Raw genomic sequence first — 26366 nt, 5'->3', positions numbered from 1 at the left:
AGTGATTCTGACACATGCCCAAATTAGGAATTACTGGCTTAGGAAGTAAAGAGCTTGGAGCAGACAGAAAAAAATATTTCCATGGAAAAGTTTAAAACAATGTGGGTGGATAAAAGAAAACTGAAAAGTGATGAAAAAATTGAGCCTTTGTACCTAAGACAACACAGGTGTAATTTAGGAAACTCCTTCCTCCTTGGCCTGTGATAGTCTCTCATGGTTCTCTTCCTAATTCTGGTAGCTTCTTAGGCTTCTTTTCCTCCACTCATTTCATATTCTTCATTGTATTTTCCTTGGCCATGAGCTATTCTCATTCCCTGAGTGACCTCATTCACTTCAATTACCACTAAGAACACCTTTCCCTGAGCCCAGCCTACATTTAACTGCTCACTGTTAACAACACTTCTCCACTTAAATGTCCCACTAAGATCTTAATATTGCCAGAACTGAACTCATCTTACCCTTAAACCAACTCCTCTTTTTGCATGCCCTATCCACCAAGGCCCCCTAGTTAAAACCCTAGGAGTCACTGGTAACTAAAAGCTTTGTGCTTCAAAAAACACTAAGAAAGTAGAAAGACAATCTATAGAATGGCAGAAAATGTTTGCATATCATATATTTGAGAAGGGACTTGCACCTAAAATATATAAAGAACTCCTACAATTCAGTAATAAAAGGACAAGTAGCCCAATTAAAAAATGGACAAAGGATCTGCTAAAAAGATATTCGACATCATTAGCCATCAGGAAAATGCAATCAAAACCACAAGGTGATATCACTTCATACACACTAGGATGACTATAATAAAATGTTTTACAAAGACACGTAATAATAAGTGTTATTGAGAACATGGGGATGTGGGAACTCTCATACACTGCTGGTGGAAATGCAAAATGGTGCAGTTGCTGTGAAAAACAAACTAGCAGTCCCTTGAAAGGCTAAATACCGAATTACCATATAACCCACCTAGACCACTTCTAAGTATATATCCAATAAAAATGAGAACTTATTGCCACACAACTTTGACACAAATGTTCATAGCATTATTCATACTAGCCCCAAAGTGGAGATATCCCAAATATACAACTGTTGAGTGAAAAAATAAAATGTGGAATGATAAAATATGAAATCATATCAGCAATAAAAATAGTGATACATGCTACAATATAATGAGCCTTCAAAACATGCTAAGTGAACTAGGCAAATATATAGAGACAGAAGGCAAATTAGTAGTTGTCTAGGGCTAAAGAGGAAGTGACAGGTTTAGGGTTAAGAGGTTTCTTTTTTGGAATGTTAACATATTCCAAAATTGATTGTGGTGATACTTATATAGCTCTGTATATATACTAAAAAACCACTGAACTGTACAATTTAAATTGGCATGAGGATTATATCTCAGTAATGCTGTTTTAGAAAGAAAAAGCTACCAAACTGATGCAAGAGAAAAAGCTGCCTCTCCAGACTAATTTATACTTTCTATTATAAGATAGAAAGTTTGTGGGGGGAGAGGGGGTTTGGGTACCTCAGATAACAGAAAATAAAGATAAAAGTAGTACTACTCAACGGTAATAACTCATTTAAGTTTCTGGAACAGATATTTATTTCAGAAGTAACTGCTTCCTGATTTTTCTTTTTAAATATATTAATTGTCCCTTGCTGCATATTATCTGTGGCCTTATAACCTTAAGAGTAGAAAAGATACATCTTTAGGTTTAAAGTAAATAAATTTAAATGGTAAACCATCACTAACTAAGAATCTGAACTTAAATTTACTAGGCAAAAATGAACTTTTCACTAAAGTTGTAGAGGCAACAATCCTATCTAGACTTTGGTTTGTATGTCAATCAGTATACACACAGAGAATGCTGGTAACTTTTTTAAAAAATCAGTATCATACAAGGCAGGTGGATGAATCATCATCTAATAGTATAAGAACTGGAGTTGGGGAGTAAGAATAGAAATTAAATCTAAAGTACTTAAGAACTTTAATCATTGTATACAATATACTATAACACATTAAAACATTATTGGTTTAAATAACTGGAGATTTCATTTATTCTGCTTTAAATCAGAAGTATTACCAAGCGATTGGTTTGATATGAACTGTCCACGAGATGCACTACCCAGAACAAAAGACTAAATTCTAAACTACCAGGCAAAGAACCTTTCCAGGAACATCTCACTCCAGCCCAGGTAGACTGCATTCACTGAATATAAATTTTACATTAGACTAAAAAAATTAAAGTGAAATAATATAAAATCCTGGGAAATCTAATGTGGCCCAAATCTAACTACCTTGATTACCTGCTCTTTTTTTTTTCACTACCATAACCAATGTTTGACTGAATTTCATGTTTAATTTACCCTAGTGGAACTATAAAACAAAAAACTGTCAACTGTCATGTGAATATAAGACACTCTCAATTGTACAAAAAGTGAACCATTAATATAACTAGAAGGATCCTTTAAAGATGTATTTATTAATTTCCATCCAAACTTTTGCTTTGTATTTAATGTACTCAGTTTGTACTAAAATGTTTTACATATGTTCTGAATTACAACAGTAGCCACCTAACTGATCTTGGTTGTCCCTGTTTTAGAATCTGTTCTTCTAAAACCTATATAGTTATTTAACTTTTGGGTGATACAGAGCCCTCTGAAAAATCTAGTAAAAGTTATAAACCCTTTTGAGAAAAATACATATATGTACATTCTTCCTGAAGCCTTTCAAAGAACCTAGGTTAAGAAAGCCCAGCTATGACTTCCCATCACCTACCAATCAAGGCCAAAGTTCTTAGCTCTGCATTTAAAGTTCTTCATAATGTAGTCACTGTTAATTTAGTTAATTTATCTTCTGTCCTTTCCAACTACACACACTAATCAGGTCCACTATCCCACCACAGATACATCATCCTCTTTTTCTGGCCTGCCTTCAGAGTTCCCCCTTGCTGCTTTTCTGCACAACTGTTGTTTTCAACAAATCTTTCCTGTGAACATAAACTACCTCCCTTGCTATGAAGGGTTTCGCAGATCTGCGAACCTCTGTGAATACTGAAGCATGTTATCTGTAGCTCAAGGAGCTCTCCACATTCTACACTGTACTGTACAAGGTCTCAAAAAATATATGTATCAGGAAACATAGGACACATATTTTTGAACTATTTTACATTTCCAAATAACATGCTCCCAATGTTTTTCTTCAACCTCTATAAACATTTTCATGTGAAGTGTCTCAGTCTCTGTGCATTTGTGTGAGTCTTTTCTCCTTTTCTAGACAGTAAGATTCTTAAGGGCAGACAGAGATAGTTAACTACTGTACTCTTGCGTCTCCTACAGTCTCCAACACAGAGCAAGGGGACACTCAATAAAGAATATCTGAATACCTGGGCATCAGGTTCTTCTTAGGCATTTCATATATTCTGCATCCCCAGTCACAAGATTTTTCAAGGATCACCTTTTTTTCCTACTCAAAGTCAAATAATGTTCTGCCCTTAGTGAATATTTAATCAGGTGAGAACTTGCTAACTATCGAAGATAGTGGTTAAGTTATTCTTATCCACCCAGCATCTACTAACTGACATATGCCAACCCTGTTTAAAAAATATCAAGAATCCTTACCTACTGACCATTAACCCAGAAGGGAGCACAAAAACAATCCAACTATAAAAGCTATTATCCTTTAGCACTACTGCAAAGTTTAATTCCAGTTATAAAACAAACTCAGAAAATAAAAACAAATGTCCCAGATTATATATATGCACACTATAGGCAGCAGTAACACAACATAAAAGTGGTTTTTAGAAACATGATACAAGTTTATATGACCAAGTAATTCCTGTTACAACATGGTGACCCTTAAAAATACTATGCTAAGTGAAATAAGTCTTCATCCACTGAAGACCAAATATTGTGTAATTCTATATATATGAAATATCCAAAATAGGCAAATTCACAGATACCGAAAGTAGATTAGTAGCTTCCAGGGGAGAGGGGGAAAAGAAAATAAGGAGTGGCTGTTATGGCCTTTTACAGTGATTAAAATGTTCTGGAATTAGATAGTGGTAATGGTTGCACAAGTTTGTGAATATACTAAAAGCTGAATTGCACACTTTTTAAAAGAGTAAATTGTATGGTATGTAAATTATCTCAATTTTTAGAAGTTTATGACAATTTGGGCTATTGTATCTCAAAGAAAACTATTTTTAAATTTTTTAAAAAAACATTTACTTTTAGAGAGAAAGGAAGGGAGGGAGGAAGAGAGGGAAAGAAACATCAATGTGTGGTTCTACTCATATGCCCCTCACTGAGGGCCTGGCCCACAACCCAGGCATGTGCCCTCACTAGGAATCAAAGAGGCAACCCGTTGGTTCAAAGGCTGGTGCTCAATCCACTGAGCCACACCAGCCAGGGCTCAAAGAAAACTATTTTTTAACAGGAATCTTACTTTGTAGGTTTTTTCCTCAAGCTGATCTAAACTAGCTGTTACAAACTGTTGTTCTACTACCCCTTTTGAAAACCACAGCTTTAAATTTTTGTCAATGGAAACTACCAACTTGTCAACATTTATAAATAGATTTTTCATAAGGATCTTGAACTCTGGCTTCCAAAACAAAACAGGATTCCTAAAATACTAGGCACACCTATACAGTAACAATGGCCCAGAGCTGAGCAGCAACTAACATACCTGCTCCTATTTGCCATGACCTCCATCATTCCTTATTGTTTTCCAGATACTGATGTCCCAAGTCAGTTGGCATTTAGCTTTCCAGTTGTATGTTATCCCTGATCTAAACAAAGACCACCTACCTTTCTTAATAGGTTATACTATGAATTACTACTGATAAAATATAATCATGAAACTAGTCAAAGGGTACAAATTTCCAGCTATAAGATAAGTAAGTTCTGGAGATCTAATGTATAGCACTGTGACCATAAATAACAATACCTAAATGTTATCTCCACACATAAAAAAGTGGTAATTTTGTGAGGGAACACAGGTGTTAACTACTATTGTGTTAACCATTTCACAATATGTACAAGTATCAAACGATCATGTTGTATACCTTAAACTTGTTATGTCACAAACATACATGCCAATAATATCTCAATGTGGCTGGAAAACATTAAAATTAAAACATTTTCTAAATGTAGTCATACATGATTACATTTTTATTAGATGCATAAGATAAAAATCTTGGAAGTGACACCTACTGAATAAAACTCTGCAAGTGTTACCAAGTCATGCTATATAAACTCTTTAATAAGAAAAAAGAAATCAAGGGAAGAACTTTATGTTCCTACTACAAAAAGAAAACAAATTATTTCATTTCACTTACAATTAAAAGTTATTTTATTTACTAAGAGAATATATAGTACAGCAGTAACTTTTTATCCCTATATTAGGTATTGGCACAAAATGAATGATATTATCTCAATCAGATCCTTGACTGGCTATAAAAACAAACTGCTTTATTTACTCACAAATTTTATGCTTAAGTCATCTAGAACACTGCTCCTTATGTGCATAAAGAAAACTTACCCCTACCAATTTATAGCTTCTATGTACTAAATTGTATGTGTAAAGTTAAAAGAAAACAATATACAAGGTAAATATGGAAATACTGCAACACAGAAAAGATCTACTTTCTAACTCAAGTATAAATGAGGATTGAGCCAAATGCTGTATCAAGTACTTTCCAGCTTTACAATCCTGAGTACTACTAATCCAGATCGCCTTTCCTCCAAATAAAATAATTCATCTAGCTGAACTGCTATTCATGTAGATGTGAAATGTTAGAATAGTATTTGTGCCCTGGCTGGTATAGCTCAGTGGACTGAGCACAGGCCTTCGAACCAAAGGGTCTCCAGTTCTATTCCCAGTCAGGGCACATGCCTGGGTTGCCTGCCAGGTCCCCAGCAGGGGGCACTGAGAGAGGCAACTACACACTGATGTTTCTCTCCCTCTCTTTCTCCTTCCCTTCCCTCTAAAAATATAAAATCTTTTTAAAAAAGTATTTGTATTCCATTTTACTTTTACCATCACTTCTAACAGCTAATAAAATATCAATACATAAGATGACTTTTAAAGGCTATTCCCTTTAAACTAGGAAAATACAAACTCATTTCTCAAAGTCTCCCAAAAGAGACCAGACTAGCCAATTACTTAGTGGATGTAAACTTCAATGTTTGTTCCCCTCTGAGCTGTGTGCCACTTCATTAGCTTGTCCAAGTATTCTCAAGTTTATATGTGACATTTTATACACCATCATCACCACTGAGTATTAATAGATATGTGCAAGTATTAAACATGTACAACTATTACATAAACCTGAAATAGCATCAAAATTGCTTCATAATTGCAATTTCTAAATACACAAATGCAATGGTGCAATTTGATTTTATTTCCGACTGAAAACACAATCCTGTTTCGGTTTAAAACTGATGGTGAATAAAATGGGATGCTCTCCTAAGAGTTTACCAAATTTCTCATGCAACCTTTTTCACTATTTCAACTATAATTTATGGAAGCACAGAGTGCCATTAAGATTGCTAAAGATTACTGGAGAACCGAGATCTTGAGTTTCACACCATTCAGAGTATAATGTGAGTCAACTGTACAGGAATTAGCAGGAATGGGCTTATGCTTTAACTGTGCTTCACCTGTTATTCTTTAACAGTGCTGTCCCATAGAACTTTCTAACGATGTAAATCAGAAATTCTGTATCCATTCAGTCCAATACCATAGCCATTCCTCATATGTGGCTAATTGAGCACTTGAAATGCTACTAGCAGAACCAAGGGACTCCGTTTTTATTTTATTTTATTTTAATACATTTAAATTTAAGTTGCCACATGTGGTTAGTGGTTATCATATTGAACAATACAGTTGCATAATTTGAAATACAATGTATAAACTTGGCTAAACAGTTGAGTTTACCGAAGTATCATTTCCTGACGATGTTAACACCACCAGTAAAACCTTCCTGATACCAAATAATTCAGTCATCAGCCTAAACATAAAAAAATTCACTTATGACAGCCTAAATATAAAATAACATTCGCTTGTTAAATGAGAATTCACAATACTACTTACATTCAGAATTTAAAGTACAATATTCACAGAGACTATTAAAAATACATCTCAACTTTTCCCCATTGTTTTTGCAAAAGGGATAAAAACTTTCAGAATAGTTTCCCAATGTATGCAAGTTACATACCCCTAGAATTTATTCAAAATCTTCTGTTTAGAAAAACAAGCGGTAGGAATAAATCTTCAGCACTAGTAAGTCCATCGCGACTCCTTAAAGCACATGTTAATTTCCCTTTTCCTTAATGGAGAAATACAAATGTTTGGAAACCTCTGCATCGCCTGAAAGCCCTGTTACCCATCTTTCCATATTTTCAGGTGTACAAATCGATCTTAAATAGGCACGATTTCGTTGCTAGACACAAAGTATTTTTTGTCCATGACAGTCACTACTCTTTTCCGCACTTCAGGTATTCTTTGACCAGCTCTTCCCAAATCAAGAAAGTAACCAAGATGGTGCACAGATGTCAAAAGAAAATAAGTCTGGGAACTTGCACGTTGAATAGCTAGACCCTAGGCAAAATCAACCGCCTTTAACCCGGAGAGAGTGAGCATTGAACTACCCGATGAAGCAAACAGGAGAGTAAGGTCGTGACCCTAGGTCACAGCCGCCAGCACCGCTCCCGCCCGCCAGCAGGAAGCCACCTGTTAGGCCCGAGCCTCACCTGGCCGGACAGAAAGGCGCAAAACCGGCAGCGCACCGGACGCGGACGCCTAAGCTGCGAGCGTGGGACCCGCCCCTCTCGCGTCCACCGCGGCGGCGAGCCCCCCAGCGGCACGTGGGCTCCTACCCGACTAGGTTTCACTGACAGGCGGGTCGCTTGCGGCCCCCTGCCCAGCTGCTCCACGCAGTCGCCGCGAAGGCACCCAGCCTCCCTCGCAGCCACTCCGCCGAGAGGGCGCCCCGGCGGCCCACACCGCTGGCCCGCCCGCCACCCCCCCTTCCTTCCTCCCCGGTCGGCGCGATCCCGCCTCGCCGCCCCTCACCTACCTGGTCACGGAGTTTGAGGAACGCCATGGCGGTCGCCTCCGCCGCCGCCCCGGCCCACCGTTCCCGCCCCAGTAGCCTCAGCCGCTACCCGGGGCCGGCGGGTCGGCGGCCGGCTGCACTCTCGGGTCCGCGGGCAGGGGGCGGCACCGCCTCCCGAGCCACCCGCCGCCGCCACCAGGAGGTGAGAAGCCCGGACGGTCCCGCCTCCTCCTTTGAGGACTCCCCGCCCTCTTCCTTCCTTTCTTTCTCTTTCCCTCAGCTGCCTGCCCACGCAGCCGCCGCCTCTTCACGCCCCCTTCCCGAAATACCCTAGCAGCCCCCGCGCCCCGCCGTTCCAGCCCGCGGCAGCGGCGGCATCCAAACTCCACTCCACAATATTACCACCACCGCCCGCCGCGATTGGCGGCCGCGCGGGGGAGAGGCCAGAGTAAGCGGAGCGCCCATTGGCCACGCCATCGCGCTCGCTGAGTGCCACCCCCATCTGCCTCTGGAGGGGGAGGGGGAGGAGGCGGGGAGGAGGAAGCCGCGAGGGGTGGGCGCGGAGCAGGGGCGCTAGCGGGCGGTGGAGTGGGGCGGGGAGCGGAGCCGGGGGAGGGGCGGCCAGGTGCTCCTAGGCGCGCGCCCCAGGCGCGGTGGGCGGAGCCCGGGGCTGAAGGTGCGGGTTACCCGGAAGGGGGGGGGGTAGCTCCGGGTTTGCACGTGGAGGTAGAGTGCAGAACCTCACCAAAGCCTGGGAAGGTTGAAGGAACGGGGTGAAAGGCCGGAAGGGGTGCGAGCGATGGGCACCTGGAGACTGCAGCCTTTCTGGAACCGGCTAGAAGAGTGGGGCAAACCGGGCTCTCCAGGGAGAGAGTGAAAATGCGCCCCTGGGTTGGGAGAAGATGAAAGAGCCCAAGAGTGGGCTGAGAGGTGGTCACCGAGAGGCTGCTGCCCTGCCGGGGGCAGCGGGCAGGGCCAAAAGGAGCGGGGGAAGGGAAGGATGAAGTAGCCGGATCTTGCACGTCGAAAAACGAGTTCCTTCACCGCCACACTCCTCGAACTGGGGAGGTTGGAGGATGTGCGGGAAGGTGAGAGGTGACACCAGGAGGTTGTTCCCCTCTCGGGGGCAGCAGCCGGGGGTAGGTGGCCGACGTTGGAACTCCGGCGGAAAGCGGCATCGTTGCTGTGGACTCCCTGAGCCTTTTTCTACCCGCTGTCCCAGTCTGAAGCAAGGCTGTGGTTCTCTTCAATGTACCCATGCTAGGCTTGATTTTTTTTTTTCCCTTTCGGATCTGAAAGGTTTTGCCTCCCACGGGAGAGAAATCAATTAAAAAAAAATGTGCTGGGTTTCCAATAAATAGCATTTTTGGATGTAGAAGAGGAATGACTCCCTCACCCTGCTACATACACCCCACGCCACCCCGCAGCTCTGAAACGGCTTTTCTTTCTTAGGCAGCCGCACACTGTTACCATTCCAGGCTCGTGTGGGAGAAGACTGTTGTGCGCCTGTGTCTGTCCGCCTGGGCGGCTCCAGCCCTGGTTAATAAAAGGTACAGATGGTGAGGACACAAATGTGTGACGTCAGGCTTGGTTTTAAAAAGTCCCCTGTTCCCTACATCGATTGTGTCTCTTGGGATAGACTATTCAGAGGATCGATTTGCGTCTAATGGCAGTCATGAGAAAGGGGGACCTGTGCCAGGACTGTCAGTATATTGAACGCTGTACTTACAACAAAAAGCTTATCTTTTAGCCCTACAAAAAATGAAAATATTAAAGTGCATAATGAAACATATAGAAACAATTTCTTATCTAAAAATTACATTCCTCATCCTAAATTATGTTTTTGACTTAAAATGGAGGGATTATCATAACTGGGAGGTAACAATCAGGATGGTATTTAAAAAGAAGTCCAACTGCTCTCGTTTCACATTTTTGGTACATCACTTTCTCTTTATTTCATCAATCGCAGCAGACAAAATAGGGATACTATTTGTCACTTGGCCTTTGTGTAACAATTTAGTGAGGGTAACTGAGTTAATGTGAGAGCATTTCAGTTCTCCAAAACAAAGGTGTTATGATAATACTATAGCACTTTGTGTTTGCAAGTTTCCTTTGTAAAAATTTGTCATGTGCTAGAGCCAATACAGAGTTCTCTTAGTCAAGGAGTTTAAGAATGTACTCTCATTCATACGTGAGCCTGGTAAGCACTGTGGATGCCTAGGCAGGAATTAATACATCCCTCTCTCTCCTGTCCCACCCCCAGTAATCTCTCTTCTTAGAGTAATGTTCTAGAATGTTAAAGCACAACAGAAACTTGATTAGGTACATAGTGAAAATTAACTTTTGGGAAAACAAGTGCATTTGAGAGTATGACTTTAAATTGTGGAGTATGCATTTTAACAGGTTTTATGATGAGCTAATGAAACTTTTTAGAGCTCTTCTGAAATTTTCTAGCTAATAATAATCAATGAAAATGTTTTATAATGCACCATCTCTGAAAACCTTGCCAGTAGTAGTCCCTGAGGTCTCCTGATAGAGAATGCTTAATACTTAGCCTGGTTCTCACACCTCTCTACTCTAAATACCATTTAACTTGCATCTTAAATTCACCATGTATAAAAACTAAGCTTAACATTACCTGGATGGCTCATCTCACCAAAGCAAATAAGACAAATCTGAAAGGCTGTGTGAACTCTGCAGGATCTTTCAAATGTGATGATATTATTTAAACAGCTACTTTTCCATAGCTGGAGAAAGGGTAACAACCATTTTGAAATATAGGAATAAGGATTCTGTATAATTAAGCAATAAAATGAAATAAGATTCATTTTCAAATTCTGATATTTTAAAATCTTTATTATAAGTATTTCTGCCTATTATAAAATATTCAAATATTAAAGGAATCTGTAGTATTGAAAAGTCTCCTATCATCAAAGCCAATGAGGCCAGGAACTTGAATGGTGTTAGTAATCTCTTTTTCATCCTTATTTACCCTCCCCCTTTTCTAAATGTTGCTTTCATTCTCCCTTACTATAGCCAGCAGCTCTACTCACATTGTTAGTACTCTGCAGTCATAAAGGAAATGTCAAATTCTAAAAGTCTCAAGGACTGATCAGTTGGACTAGGCTCATGTGCTCATGCCTTAGTCAGTCACAGTCACCCAGGAACTGATGATAGCTGCCATTCAGAATTAATGTCTAAATGGTGGGAGGAAAGACGTCTCACAGATGACCACCAGGGAAGTTGCTGTGAACAAGGGCAGCATTCCAAATCTCGGTTACTGTGCTACTGTGCTGTGTACTTGTCAGCACCTCATATACTTTACCTCTAAGTTTATTCAATAATCTCAGTAAGCTCTTTGTATATGGAAACCGGGGCCAAAGAAGTTGTGGGCTTATAGTTACCCAACTAAACAATAGCAGAATCTGGAGGCATGAGGGCCTTGAAAGCCTGAAGAGTAGCTTGTGTGGTGGGAAATATACAACTATTGATGACTTTCGAGTAAGATAATCCCTATATTATAAAAATTATTTTTATGAAGAGCCTGAAATACATAGATATGCATATACTAAACTGCCAAAGCAGCAAAGATAAGTTCAGAAACCTAGAGGAGAGAATTAGAAGACCCAATGTACATGCAAAAGAGTTCCCGGAGGAGAGAAAATTGAGTGTGAAGCAAAAGCAATATCCATAAAGATGATATGTGAGAATTTTTTGAACTTGAAAAAGAATATGAGTTATCAGATGAAAGGAAGATGCTAAGGCTCAAGCAGAATAATTTTTTAAAATTGAGACCTGTACATAGTAGTGACATGCAGAATACCAAACACCATAAGGAAATGTTAAAAGTGACCACTAAGAAAAGTCAAATTATCCTAAAAGAAATGACAGTCATCCTGTCAGCAAATATATCAGCAACAATAGTTTATAGAAAACAATGGAAATATCTTCAAAGTATTGGGAGTCCATAACTGAGAAACTAAAATTCTATACCTAGCTAAACCATCTTTCCAGAAGAAGGACAAAATAGACACATTTTCAAAAGTTAGAACTTACAAGTGCTCAGAGAAAGAAATACCGAAGAATATACTCTTAAGAAAAAAGCTGAATGACTAGACTGCTTTTATTCAGAAGTGAGATATTCTTTAACTTTAGACCCTGACAAGTTATTTTATTGGTTAAGGTTTGTTGCAAACAACAGAATTCAAGCAAGAATTTCTTAAATTGATACTCAATAGCTCCCAGACTTATTGGGAGAGCTGGAAAAAAAAAAACCCAGCTTGGGCTAAGCTTCTAGAAAAAATGCCCTAAACCATGCAGTGGAACTAGCATGATAAACTGCTGCTGCTCCCATCAAGCACCAAATGCCAGGAGCTCAACTTTTCCTCATCTGCTCCTGCTGTCAACATCAATGCCAATTCTGTCAGAAACTTGACCTTTCAACCGCTGCCACCTCCACAAACTGAATGCCTTTGCCTCTACCTGTACCAGGAAATTGGCAGAAATTGTGTGCAGAGCTTACAGCCTCATGTATCCACAGGTGGTTCTTGCTAGCAGAGCCTATGTCATAGGCCTGCATCCTAGCTGCAAGGGAGGCAGATAATTTGAGTTCTGAATTCAATTTTATATTGGAGATGAGGGATCTGTAACTAGGGAATTATCCCAAATATAAAGGCTATTTAAAACATTATGACATAAAAAAGATGAAATATTGCTATTTGTGACAACATGGATAGATCTTGAGGGCATTACATTAAGTGAAATAAGTCAAATAAAAAAGGACAAAAACCTTATGATTTCACTCATGTGGAACATAAAACAAAGAGTAACAAATGAACAAAACGAAAACAAACTCGTAAGTACAACAGAATGGTAGTTACCAGAGGGGAATGGGGAGGAGGAGGCGAAGTGGGTAAAGGGGTCAAATGTATGGTAAAGGAAGGAAACTAGACTTTGGGTGGTGAGCGTGAAATAGAGTACACAGGTGTCATAATGTATACCTGAAAATTATATAATGTTATTAAGCAATGTCACCCCAATAAATGAAATAGTGAAAAAGATCTTGAATATGACAGCTAAGATTTTAAGGCAAGAAGGATTGATGGAGATAAATAGGTGATATATAGTAATTATAAAAAGAAATATTCACCAAGAAGATAAACAGTCATGATACAATCATGTACTTGTGTACATTTAACCATGTAAAGCAAAATTTGAAGGAACTCCATAAAGAAATTGGCAAATGCAACATCAAAAACTAGTAGACAAGCAGATAGAAGGTTAGAATACCCTAAAATTAATAATCTTGATATGTGAGATAATATATATGTACACACACATTCAAACATAACCAACAGTATAAAATAGTCCACATGACTCCTCCAACACACCAAGTGCAGCTGTTTCACAGGTGAGTCTCACCCAACATAGAAGAGAAAACATGCCTATTGTTAACACAAACTATGAAGCTAAAAAAGTGTATGAGCAATGTTCCTGATGCACAAGGTGCTTTTCAGACACCTTGTCTTCCAACCCAACCCTCCAACATACCCCGTTTTTTGACAAGTGCATGTATTTCAACAACAGCCATTCATACCCATTTCATTTAGTTAGAAGCTTTTCAAAGAGGGTATCTGCCTAATGCTTCTAGAATCTTTCTGCTGGTGACGGCTCTTCTGTAGTGGAAATACATGAAAAATGCATATAATCTGCATAATATAAAAATATACAACAATTGCCCAGGCTGGGTAGCTCAGTTGTTTGAGCATTGTCCAATATGCCAGGGTTGTGGGTTCAGTCCCCAGTCAAGACACATACAAGAATCAACCAATGAATGCATAAATAAATGGAATGAGAAGTTGATATGTCTGTTTCTCCCTTCCTCTCTCTAAAATCAATAAAGTAAAAAAATTGACTACAACAATAGTATGCATAATATGATATAACCTGTAAAGAAAAAGGCAAACACCTGAATAGAAAAAAAACTTAAAGACTGCAAGGAGACATACCACAATATTAAATAAAGTTATGTTCAAATGAGAGAAGCATAGGTCATTTTTCCTTTTTTGATATTTTGCCTATTTTATTTACTGAGAAACCGTTAAGTAGTTTACAGATACATTTGTGCTTTATGCTTCTATTACTTCATTAGAATAAACACATGAGACATATAGAAAACCATCAAAATGGCCAAAAAATTCTGTATCAATAAGTACGCTAAATTTGATTAAATACCCTACTCAAAAAGCAAATGTCAAAATGAGTAAAATAGCAAGACTAGATTCTGTCACAGCAAGTGTGCTATTCTTTGTTTTCTGAAAGAATTTATGCAAGATTGGTATCCTTTATTCTTTAAATATTTCTTCTTGAGTCAGTTTTGATCATGTGTGTACTTCTGGAAATTTGTCCATTTCATCTAAATTGTTTAATTTGTTGGTATGATAATATTCCTTTATAATCCCTTTGATTTCTGTAGGGATGGTATCCTTTCTTTCCTGGTTTTGATAATAAGTACATTTCTCTGTTTTTTTCATCAATTTAGTTAAGGGTTTGTCAATTTTGTTCCTTTCAAAGAACCAACTTTAAAAAAATCTATTGTTTTCCTGCTATAATATTTATTATTTCACTCTTTTGCTTGCTTTGGGTTTAGCTTGCTCTTTGTTTTCTAGTTTCTTAAGGTAAAGGCTTAAGTTTTGGTTTTTTTTTTATGATTCTGGTTCTATTCTGCTTGTTCATTTATTTTGTTTTTTAGATTCAATTGTTCATAGGTATGTACTTATTACCATTTTATTCATATTTGTAATCTTTTTCTTAAATAAGTCTCTTTAACATTCCATATAATACTGGTTTGGCGGTGATGAACTTTAGCTTTTTCTTGTATGGGAAGCTCATTATCTGTCCTTTGGATCTAAATGTTAGCTTTGCTGGGTAGAGTAATCTTGGTTGTAGGTTCTTGCTTTTCATCACTTTCAAGATTTCTTGCCAATCCCTTCTGGCCTGCAAAGTTTCTTTTGAGAAATCAGCTGGAAGTCTTATGGGAGCCCCTTTGTAGGTAACTAACTTCTTTTCTCTTGAAGGTTTTAAGATTCTCTCTTTGTCTTTAACCTTTGGCATTTTAAGTATGATATGTCTTGGTGTGGCCCTCTTTGGATTCATCTTCTTTGGGACTCTCTGTGCTTCCTGGACTTTTACATTTATTTCCTTCACCAAGTTAGGGACATTTTGTGTCTTTATATTTTCAAATAGGTCTTCAATTTCTTGTTCTCTCTCTCTCCCTCTTCTGGCACCCCCATCATGCAAATGTTCCACTTGAAGTTGTCCCAGAGGCTTTTTACACTATCCTCATTTTTTTTAATTCTTTTTTCTTCTTGCTGTTCTTATTGGGTGTTTTGGTTCCTTATATCCCAAACCAGTGATTTGATTCTCAGCTTTATCCACTCTGCTATTGATTCCCTGTAAGTTATTCTTTATTTCAATTAGTGTATCCTTCATTTCTACACTTGATCTTAGCCAGAAGGCCAAGAAGCGGTGTATCCTTCATTCCTGACTAGATCTTTTCTATGCTGTTGAGATCCTCACTAAGTTTATTGAGCATCTTTATAACCAGTGTTTTGAACTCTGCATTAGTAGATTGCTTGTCTCCATTTCATTTCGTTCTTTTTCTGGAGTTTTGTTCTGTTCTTTCATTTGGGTCATGCTTCTTTTTTTGGCATCCTCCCTGTGTTTGTTTGTATGTATCAGCTAGAACTGCTATGCCTCCCAAGCTTGGTAGAGCAGCCTAATGTAGTAGGTGTCCTGCAGGGTCCAGTGGTACAGCCTTCCTTATTACGCAAGCTGGGTATTTGAGATGCATCCACTGTGTGGGCTGTGTACACCCTCCTGTTGTAGTTGAGACTTGATTGCTGTTAGCATGTATATGGGAGGGATTTACCCAGGCCAATTAACTATAAGGACTGGCAGTGACCACTGACCATTGACCTCTGACCACCACAGGGATCAGCTGTGCAGGGGCCCACTCCACAGAACAGGACTTACTTCATCAAGACTGGTGCCTACTGAGTCTGCACCTTGAGTGTGTCGCTTGTGGAGGTGCTTGGGTGGTGGTGCTTCAATATTGTCTGAAGCTATCCACTGGGTATGCTGGCTCTGGGGCCTCCCTGGAGGTACAGTCCAAGGTCAGCCACTACCTATGTTCGCTTAGGGTCACCTGGCATAAGCTTTCTGAAGATAGCTGCTACTTGTGCTGGGCTTGGAGGTGCCCAGACAAAGCCAAGCTGTGAACTAAGTCTGGCTGCTGCTAGTGCCGGGCTTGGGGCCACTTAGCAAGGGGTATGGGGCTCATGGAGGTCAAATACTGTTTGTTTGAGGGAATTTAGGAAAATCTGAAGTATGAGCCAAGACAAGTCATTCGTACTATGGAAAAGCCACTGGAAACAGCTTTATAGGACCCAAAAGTTGGGGTACAGTCTGACAGAATAACCAGGGTGGGGCAAACAGTGTGAACCAGGTTGATGGAATCTCAGATATAGTGCCCTCCTTCGGGCTCTGTGGGGGGAGGACACATCAAAGGGACAATGGCCTCTGCCAACACTTCTGTCTAGGAGAAAACCTCCCACAAGCTCTCACCTTGATGCTGAACAATTCAGTTCTTCCCTGTATGTCTCTGGTGTCTTCCAAGCTGCTGCACCTGCACTGAAGCTCAGAGGGAGCGAGTCTAAGTCCATGCACAGGCCCTTTAAGAGGGACTCCAGAAGTTTCCATTGTCCTCAACCTGAATCCCTGCTGTTTTTTTTACAGCCAGAAGTTATGGGGACATCTCTCCCTGGTGTGGGACTGGGACCCCTTGCCCCTTAGCTGCAATATCCCTCCTGATTTTTATCCACCACTCATGAGTATGGGACCAGCCCCTCTCTCTACCCTTCCTACCAGTCATGATGTAGTTTCTTCTTTAATTCTGTAGTTTTAGACTTCCATTAGCTCACTTTCTGGCAGCTCTCAGTGATACTTGTTCTGTAGTTTAGTTGTAATTTTGATGTGGTTTGGTGAGTACTGTATTTACCTATGCCACCATCATGACCAGAAGCCTAGAAGCTTAAGTTTTTTATTTAAGACCTTCTTTTATGATATAGGCATCTGAAGTTATACATTTCTCTGTAAGCACTGTTTTATCTGCAACAAATAGAGCCTTCCAAGGCTGTTCACTCTACAAATATCTTTGATAAGATAGCCTGAAACAAAGGAAATGTGAGAGACTCATGAGAATTGTCTTTCAACAGACAGTTTAGCCTTAATTAAGGGACACTCCATTTATTTTAAGGCATGAATATTGGGGAGTAGGGAAGATAAAATTTTTGGAGAAGATGCTGGTAGCTCTTTTTGCTTAATTTTATTTACTCCCAGTGTATCAGTAAGTGAGAATATCAGGTAAGAGTGCGGACTGGACATTGAGAGTGGAGTTTAAAGAGATACAAAATCTAGAAGAGTAACAGGAGTTGTCCAAGGAAATGAATAATTCCTGGGTACTGCTGAGAGTACTCCTATAATTTATAATTGTAGGTTTTGGCAGTCAGCATTGTTAGTACTGTTTTAACCACATTTGTTCCACTACTATTGAGTGTGAGGACAAGCTAAGCAGAGAGTTAGTTGGTTTTAAGCAACATTGGAGTTTTCCAGGCAAGTGTGATGGAGAAAGAAGGTAGCAAGAGGGTTGTGGATGTGCACAAAGGAGTGCTCACGGTGGTCAACCAGGGAATCTGGTTGAAGACAAGAGTGGGTGAGGCAGGGCAGTGAAAAAATTGATGAGGCCAAAGGATCAGAGTTCCTGGTGGTGGAAGAATGGTTGGATTGGGTTATTAGAGTAAATGAATCAGAAGACAGGAAGTGGTAGTCAAATAATGAAATACTTAAAATTGAAGTTTAGAGTTATGGTATTTGAGCATGGGAATGGGTAGCCAAGGTAGACTGAGAAAAAGACCACTGGAGGTGAGTTCAGGGAGCTGAGTAGCAAGAGTGTCAGATGAGCTTGTTGAAGTCACTAAGCATAACTGGAGTCATGGGAAGAAAGTCAGCTAGGTGCTGAAACTTTCAGTGAATGAGGGGAAGTAATGGGAAAGTTGGAGGTGATTACAACAGGGAGGCGTGGTGGGTGCTGTGGACTGATGGCAGACTATTCCTTCATTTAATAAACATATTTATAGATGACCAACTAAGCACTGTGGGAGAGACACAGTATTATCACTGTCCTCAAGAATTGCATGAAATAACTCCAAGATAATGTGTAAACCCATTAAAAGCCAGACAATGAGGCAAACACTGCAGTGTGGTGAGGCAGAAAGAACACTGGTCTAAGGGTCAGAAGATCTGAGTTCTAGTTCCAGCCCTGACAGTAATTAGCTGTGAGCTTGAGTAAATCGCTTAACCCCATCAGGCCTCAGTTTCCACATTTGGATATGTATTATATGATTCCCATGATATCTCAGGGGGCCCCACATTCCATAATTCTGTGATATAAAATAATACCTATTTCACAAGGGAGTGAGGAGGAATAAGCATGATTATCCCAATGTTACAGAAAGAAGAAATTGAACCATGAAGGACTACATAATTTGTCCAGCATCAAACTGCTAACTCAGGTTCCTTGTTGTTTGTGTTAGATCATATAGGGTAAAAAGATGGACCCTAATCTGTGTCTGTTTTCCTCCACTTAAACAAAGCTATATGTGTGTTTCCATTATGTGGTTTTGGCTAGGTTATAATTGCTATGTCAAAGAACAAAGAAAATACCATCAGAACCTGTACTGGAAGACTGATGTTTAACACAGCCCTGAAAGCATACATTTTTACAGGAAGCAAAGAGGTATGTTGCCCTCTAGGAAATGTATGTCACTCTGGAGTAATTAGGCTGACATGCATTTTTCCTGGTGGCAAATGTAATGAATGGGTCCAGTAACCCTTGACATGAGCATAACGGTGTGGGGTTGGAGGTCAAGGTTTTGAAGAATATAATTGGGGTAAAAGTGTATAAACAGTTTTTTCTCTATAACAGATTCTTTCCTTCATAACTGTAATATAAGTCCTATATTTGTTAATATATGCAAGTACATTCACTCATACAGTTAAATATTCATTGAGATCCAACTATAAGGTAGGTACCATTGTAAGGGCTGGAATTATTGTTGAGAGCAAGATAGCTAAGGATGCTGTGCTGTCTTCCTTTGCTAATATGTACTGAGTGGGGGAGACAGACAAATAAGAAAATGAATAAGTAAGATATTTTTCAGAGTATGTCAATGCTATGATGGATATAAAATAGGGTCACAGTATATCCCTTACTATATTCTGCATTCCCTCCACTTAGAATGTAAGGACCACAAGAGCTAGGACTTTGTTCTATTCATCACTGTACCCCTGTACCTCCATTCAATGAGTGGATTTTAAATATGGGCTTCTTTAAATAGGGTTGTCAGAAAAGTACCGTTTGAACTGAGACACGAAAACTGAGGAGTTTTCACCTATACAAAGATGAGAAGGAAAGAGCAATGTAAAGGCCCAAGGAAGCAACAAGTTGAACATTTTAAGAACCATAAAGAAGGCCACTGTGACTGGAGAATTGTAAGGGTGGGAAAGTGGATTGGGTCATAAGGTGAGGTTGAAGCGAGGGTCGGAGGCTAGAATAATGTAGGACTTCATAAGCCACATTTAGAAGGTTGAATTTTAATTTAATTGCTGTGGTTAGCCATTGCAGGGTTTAGTGAGGGATATTATATAATCTTATTTTTATCTTTAAAAGCATACTCTGGCAGTTGTGTGGGCAGTAGACATGAGAGGAAGCAATTCACTGATGTTAGGAGATGAGAGATGATGGGGGCTTGGTGCCGGGGAAGAAGTATTAAGAAGTGGTTACATTGGAGCTCTATTCTGAAGTTAGAACAATGGGACAAGCTAGTTGGATGTGAAGTGTTAGAAAATGAGAGGAATCCAGAAAGGCTTCAGTGTTTTGGCCTGAGTAACTTGGTGCTGGTGGTGCCTCTAACTGATTCAGTTAATGGCCATGTGAAGCTTATGGTGCCTGTTATTCCGGTTATGGTGCCAGTTAGGCTCATCACTGTACTCAGCACTGAGACTGGAATAGTGTTCTTGAATAAATATAAACAGAATGACTGAATACAATAGCTGTTGATAGATTTATGTTCTAGATAGGTGATTGAGCCCTGCCTCAAAGCAAGCCTTTTTTCCTTTTCCTTGATATCGTCTCCACTTTGGATCCTCTTGAGCTTTACCACTAGACGCACTTAACAGTGAAGTACAAAAAGGTATTTCACTTCTCACCCCTCTTACAGACTCTTTCCACCACTCTGCTGGTGCTAAAGTACGTAAGAATAGGATGCGCATTTATGGTATGCATAATGCATATATGTAGTTGGGATCTGTCGTAGATTGTCTGTAAAGTGGCCATCAACCATTTCTTTCATCTCTCTATGTACATGTTGCTCCTCCCAACAAGAGGTGGAGTTTGTTTCTCTTCCCCTTGGTTCTGGGTGGTCTTGAGAATTGCTTTGGCCAATAGAATGCAGTAGAAGCAATGCCACATGGCTTTTGGACCTAGGCTTTAAGAAATTTGGCAGCTTTCTGTTTTACTCTCTTGGCATCTAGATAGCATGTTTAAGAAGCTTGGAATTCTAGAGGATGTGAAACCAGATAGAGAGAGAAGCCCAGCCAGCGTCCACCCCTTCTGGCCACTGCAGCTGAGGTATGAAATAGGTAAATAAAACCATCTTGGCTTCTCTAGCCCTAGCCAAGCTGTTCCAGCCAACCAAGTGGGGCAGGGACACACCATCACTGAGGAGCCCCACCCAAAATTCACATTCATGAGAAATAACAAACAATGCAGTTTTAAGTCACTCTTTCAGGGGTTATCTTTGATATACCAACAGATAACTAAAATAAGATCTGTTTCAGGATCCATTTCATGGCAAAACTTCTAGAAACATCACATTTAAAAGCAGAGCTTCTGCAATTTCTAGCAAAATTACATTGCAGTTATCCCTTGTCTTAGCAGTTTCTTGGCTAGGAATCTACTCCAAAGATATCCTGGCAAAAAGACAAAGACATGTGTTGGCTATTCATTGCAGGACTATTTGTAGTAACAACAAACTTCAAACAACTCAAATGTCTGCTAGTAGGAGACTGGTTGAATAAGCCATGTAACATCCACACGATGGAGTAATATGCAGTTGTAAAAAAGGAATGGGGAATACCTCTAAACTATGGTGGAATAATCACCAGATTATAAGGATGAATGAAAAAAGCGAGGCAGAGAAAAGTGTGTATGCTATACTATGTTACTGCTTAACTTACTTTTTAAATGAATGGAATAAAATATAAAAATTTCAAAAGAAATTATTACTTATAGGGAGAGGAAGGGAGTAGGGTAAATGATACCACAGGAATATAACCTTCAAGCTCCAGACTATGGGAAACTTTATAGAATAACCAATCTAGTTTCTTCAAAAAATATTTTTTTTTAAAACAACATAAGGGATAGAATGGGAACCTAGTGATTAAAATGAGGGACTTAAGAGTTTATCAACCAATTGTAATTTATGAACCTATTTGTATTCTGATTTGAATAAACTGAAAATGTTTAAATATGAGACACTGGGAAATTTTAAACACTGGTTGAATATTTGAGGGTATCAAGAATTTATTATTTCCCTGGCTGGTGTAGCTCAGTGGATTGAGCGCAGGCTGCGAACCAAAGGGTCGCCAGTTTGATTCTCAGTCTGGGGCACATGCCTGGGTTGCACGCCAGGTCCCTAGTCGGGGCCACGTGAGAGGCAACCATACATGTTTCTCTCCCTCTCCTTCTCCCTCCCTTCCTCTCTCTATCTAAATAAAATCTTTTAAAAAACAATTTATTATTTAATTCTTGTGATAACAATAGCGTGGTTATGTTCTTAAAGGATCTTTATATATTAGAGGTGCACACTGAAATTTTTATGGCTGAAATGACACTGGGAGTTGCTTCAAAAGAATTACATGGATTATGAAGGGGGTGAAGTTATAGATTAAACATGATTGACCATGAGCTGATAATTATTGCATCTGGGAGACTGGTTCATGAAGGTTCATTATATTGTCCTCTTTATTTTTATATATATTGAAATTTTCCAAAATAAAAAGTTAACATAAAAAGAATGGTTTCCGAGACCCAGTGTTTTAAGGGCATTGAATCCATACTCTTCATAATAGCACACCGTAGGTCCATCCCTCCAAGAAACTGCTTCTATGTCCAATGGAAGTCACATCTATAGAACCATGATGGGTATTTAGAACTGTGTGTGATTGACACCATGTAAGTGATTTAAAGTTGCAGTGAGTTCTCAAGAGGTCCAAGTGTTTTGGTTTTGTTTTTTAAAGCAATTTCCTGTGTCATTGTAATCTCTTAAACTCAAATGTTTTAACTAACATGTTAAAACATTTCTCTTCCAAATATCATTCGATCACTGAACACTCTGATCAGGTGACTACCAAGAGAGGCGCTGGTGTCAGGAAGAGGGTGCTGCCAGCCAGCAGAAGTCTCTAGCCCTGCTGCACACTACTGTCAACATGCATGCTCAGATGCTTACAACTACATGCACAGCAGAGGGCTGTGACAGTGGTCTATGAGAGGACAGAGGTGGGCTCTGGTTGCTCTGCCTCTTGTAGGAGATTTGGGGACAGGCCTTGGAACAGGAGGTGTTAGAGCATGCTAAGATACTGGTTCTAAGGGAAAGAACAGAATCGGGTTTGGCTTATTTTGGAGGAAAGGTGTAGTCTGATGCTTTTTACTTTAAAAAATGCTTTCCCTTTCAAAGTTTCTCATCTCCTTCCTCTACTGAAGTGAATTATATATATATAATTCATATATATATGTAATATATTTGACCAAAATTGACCAATTATATATATATATATATATATATCAATGGTTCTCAAAGTGTGGCCCCTGGATGAGCAGCATCATGATCCCCTGGGAGCTTTTAGCAGTGCAGGTGCTCAAGCCCCCCTAGCCCCTCAGACCTACTGATCTGAAACTGGAGCTGGGCCAGTGACCTGTGTCTTAACAAGCCCTCCTGGTGATACTGATGCTCACTAAAGTGTGAGAACCCCTTGTTAGAGAAAACCAGTACAAGTTTCATACGTGCAGTTTAAAGGAAGAGAAAGAAACCTGTTCTTTTCTCCAAGATAAAAAACAAATTATGCTCATAGAAATTTTAAGAGAATCCAAGGTAGAAAAGCAGTTTAGCTTGGCCAAGGACCTGACAGAGCAGTGGTTTTGGAGAGACCAGTACTCCACTAAGAAAACTACAAATGCCAGGCTGGGCAGCTGCTGTCTGCACCCAGGAGCAAGTGCGGATTAGAGAGAGCTAGACTGGGGGGACCAGGCCCCTAGTCTCCTTGTCTGAAATACTAATCCTTGGCTAGAGACACCTGAGGCCAATAAATAGCTAAACAGAAAGATTATCCTTTGAGAGTGAGAGTATGTAAGACAAGGTATAATGGGCAATCCAATCGCATGATAACTTTTTTCTAAAAACCTGTCTCTTTTCACACATTTCATGTGGCTACTAGAAAATTTAAAATAACCTGCTACTTACATTTATGCTTTGCATTGTTCTGTAAGATGTATATAACAGGGAGAGTTGGGAGAAGACAAAATTTGACCATTTTTTTTCTCCAGCTCTGAGCAGACAAGTGGGTGTCCAGAATCACAAATCATCATTTCTTACTCATTTCTCAATTGTGTTTATATTGTTGTTATCGAAAGGAAGCCATCTTTGGGGGGATGGGGGGGCGGGGCCCAGATACTGTTATGGAAACAAGCTCCCTCCTCCAGGGTCTCTCTGTACTATGGTTCTTCTCACCTGCTGCCAAGTGTTAGAACTGTGACTCTCAATGCCAGAGTTTAGTAAAAAGGAAAGAAACTATTTATTCAAAAGTTATACAGTTTTAGAGTAAGGGCAGAATGTTGCCATTAAATTTCAAAGTCCCTTTAAAACACCCACCAGTACACACAGTCCTGCCTTCCCTTGTCAAACCAGGCCAGTAAGGGGTAATGTATCTCAGGAAAAGAAATAGAAGTCCATATCTCAGCTAGACTCTGATTCCTCCCAGTTATCCATGCTCAGCTGGGCCGGTCTCCCACAGTCCCTAGCACCAACAGCTCTGTCACGGGGGTCTCCAGTTCTTAATCCAAAACCACATGGCTCCTCCTCATGGCCCACCAGTGAGAGTCCTTTCACCCCTTTTTCTTCCTGCATGGTCTTGCGACGTCCCCGCCTTGTCTCCTGTCCCACATGGCAACCTTCCTTTAGTTTAAATCCCAGCCTGGAGCCTCCTCTGTAACCCCATTTCCGACTCCTCCCCCAGTCGGCTACACCTGCTAGCACTCCAGTATTTTCAGCCTTTCTGGGCTGCCATCGTTAGTCCAGGCAGGTATGGAGGGAACCATCTCCAAGCTCTCACGCAGGTTGAAATAATGGGAGTAGGGAGTGGATCTGCCTTCCTGTTACATCTTGGGTTTAAGTCATGCATACTTTTCTGGCTCCACTCAGGCTGGAAGACTAGTCTGCTGTTACCGATATGCAAAATAACTCAATGGCCCTGCTCCATGTTCCCATCCCCCCAAGGGGGGCACCTAGCTGCACCCCATTACATTGAGAAGATAGTTGAAATGATAGTAGCCATAAAAATCATGCAGCAAACAGCTTTTACATCCTTGTTCATGAAGCAGTTTTTCAATTCTAGAGAACAGACTTTCCTATCAAGAGAGTATGTGTTGACTGGCAAAAACTAAAACATATAAGGATATATACCAATAATGGCCACTTCCAGCCCCCACCCCCACCTTGACTGTTTGGATGTGTTAATTAATCAAGGCTTTTTTTCCCTGCTGGTCCCTAACACAGCATCAATGTCCTTATCAGCAGAGCCCTCTGGAGAAGCTACGTAGCTAGTCAGCAATGCAGCCACAGTGCAAAGTCAGGTCTGCCTGACTCCAAAGACCAAGTTTCTTCATGGTACCATGCAGGTTCCCGTTTAATAAAGGTACACATTCACACTTTTATTTCTAATTTCAGTCAATACACTGTTCTTTCGATTTATAAATTGGTGTCTTATGACTTTGGTGGCACAAGTCCATCCCTAAAAGGTCAGATATCTTTTGATATGCTAGAAAATTTGAACCTTATCTACTAACAGCCAAGCTCTAGACCAGGAATGGACTGTACAGAAGCACATGTGCTCACTGCCTTCTCCCCCAACCAAGCCAGACATTGCTAACCAATTGCAGTGTTATTCTGTTAAGTCTAGACATAGCCTCAAAGACCTTTTCAACACAGTGCTTCAGGAAACTACTAAGGTTGCTTTAGTTTCAACTTGTGCAGTCATTTTCATGCTCCTGTACTACCATGCAAAGAGAGGACTGCCTGTGAGGCAGGAGACAGCCAGGCGGAGGAAACTCAGGAGGTGCCCCAGGGCTAAGATAAAGGACGTCCACAAAAGACAGAGACCCTGTTCTAAGACCGGTTGTTCCTGCTTTCTGGAAAAGCACTGACTCATGGTGACTCATGAATGCACCTGTGCAGAAAATGCTACACGACCCCTGCTTCATTTTAATAGCATTATAATAAGTTAACATTGTGTGACCCCCTTCTCCAGTGGCCAATCAAGGAAAATCATGGGAAACCACATGTGCAGTAGCTTTAAAGTAATACAACTACTTGTACATGCGCAATATAAGCCCACCAAAACTAGCCAGGAAGCATCTGCCCTATAAGAACAGAATGCCCTCCAGCCCCTGAGGTCAATCTCTGCTCAGAGTTGACCTGCTCCCATGTTCTGTGGAGTGTACTATTGCTTAATAAATCTGTGTTCTCTCTCTTTATGCTATAAATTCTGTGTGTTCGGTTCAATTCTTTGTCCTCGATCACCAAGAACCTGGTTGCCCGTGCCTACCTGTGACACCTGTATATAAGTGAAACAAGCAGAAATTCAAAATGATAGATTTGTACTAATGCTTTGGCAATGTACATGCATTTAAAGTATAATTGGAGTTTGAAAAAAATGCAACAATATAGACAGATCTGCCAATGCAAATCATTAACTCACAGCTATTTCAAAGGTGCACAGTATATTTGAGACAGATTATCTGGGTACTCACTTATCTGGAAGGCAGGGAGTACAAAAAGGAAAGGATGGAGAATAGGTATGAATCACTATGTAATGACATGTCATCCTTGAAAACGTGGCACCAATGTCAAACTATCCTAA

General features: G+C 40.1%; 1 protein-coding gene across 5 annotated transcripts in view; it reads right to left on the bottom strand.

Annotated features, from left to right (window-relative positions):
- The window catches only part of ANKRD28 (ankyrin repeat domain 28), a 175847-nt gene extending 167391 nt beyond the window's left edge, over positions 1–8456 (bottom strand). For all 5 annotated transcript variants that reach the window (XM_036030611.1, XM_036030616.1, XM_036030612.1 and 2 more), the window contains exon 1: positions 8076–8456. Coding sequence is in view for 1 of the 5 variants with exons in the window: in XM_028518972.2 (XP_028374773.1) it covers positions 8076–8102 (27 nt within the window). In the remaining 4 variants the exon portion in view is untranslated. The remainder of the gene's footprint in view (positions 1–8075) is intronic.
- Between the last annotated feature and the right edge of the window lie 17910 nt (positions 8457–26366).

This window comes from Phyllostomus discolor, chromosome 7, assembly GCF_004126475.2.
Source record: "Phyllostomus discolor isolate MPI-MPIP mPhyDis1 chromosome 7, mPhyDis1.pri.v3, whole genome shotgun sequence".
Lineage (NCBI taxonomy): Eukaryota > Metazoa > Chordata > Mammalia > Chiroptera > Phyllostomidae > Phyllostomus > Phyllostomus discolor.
This window is presented reverse-complemented; position numbering and strand designations above follow the sequence as displayed.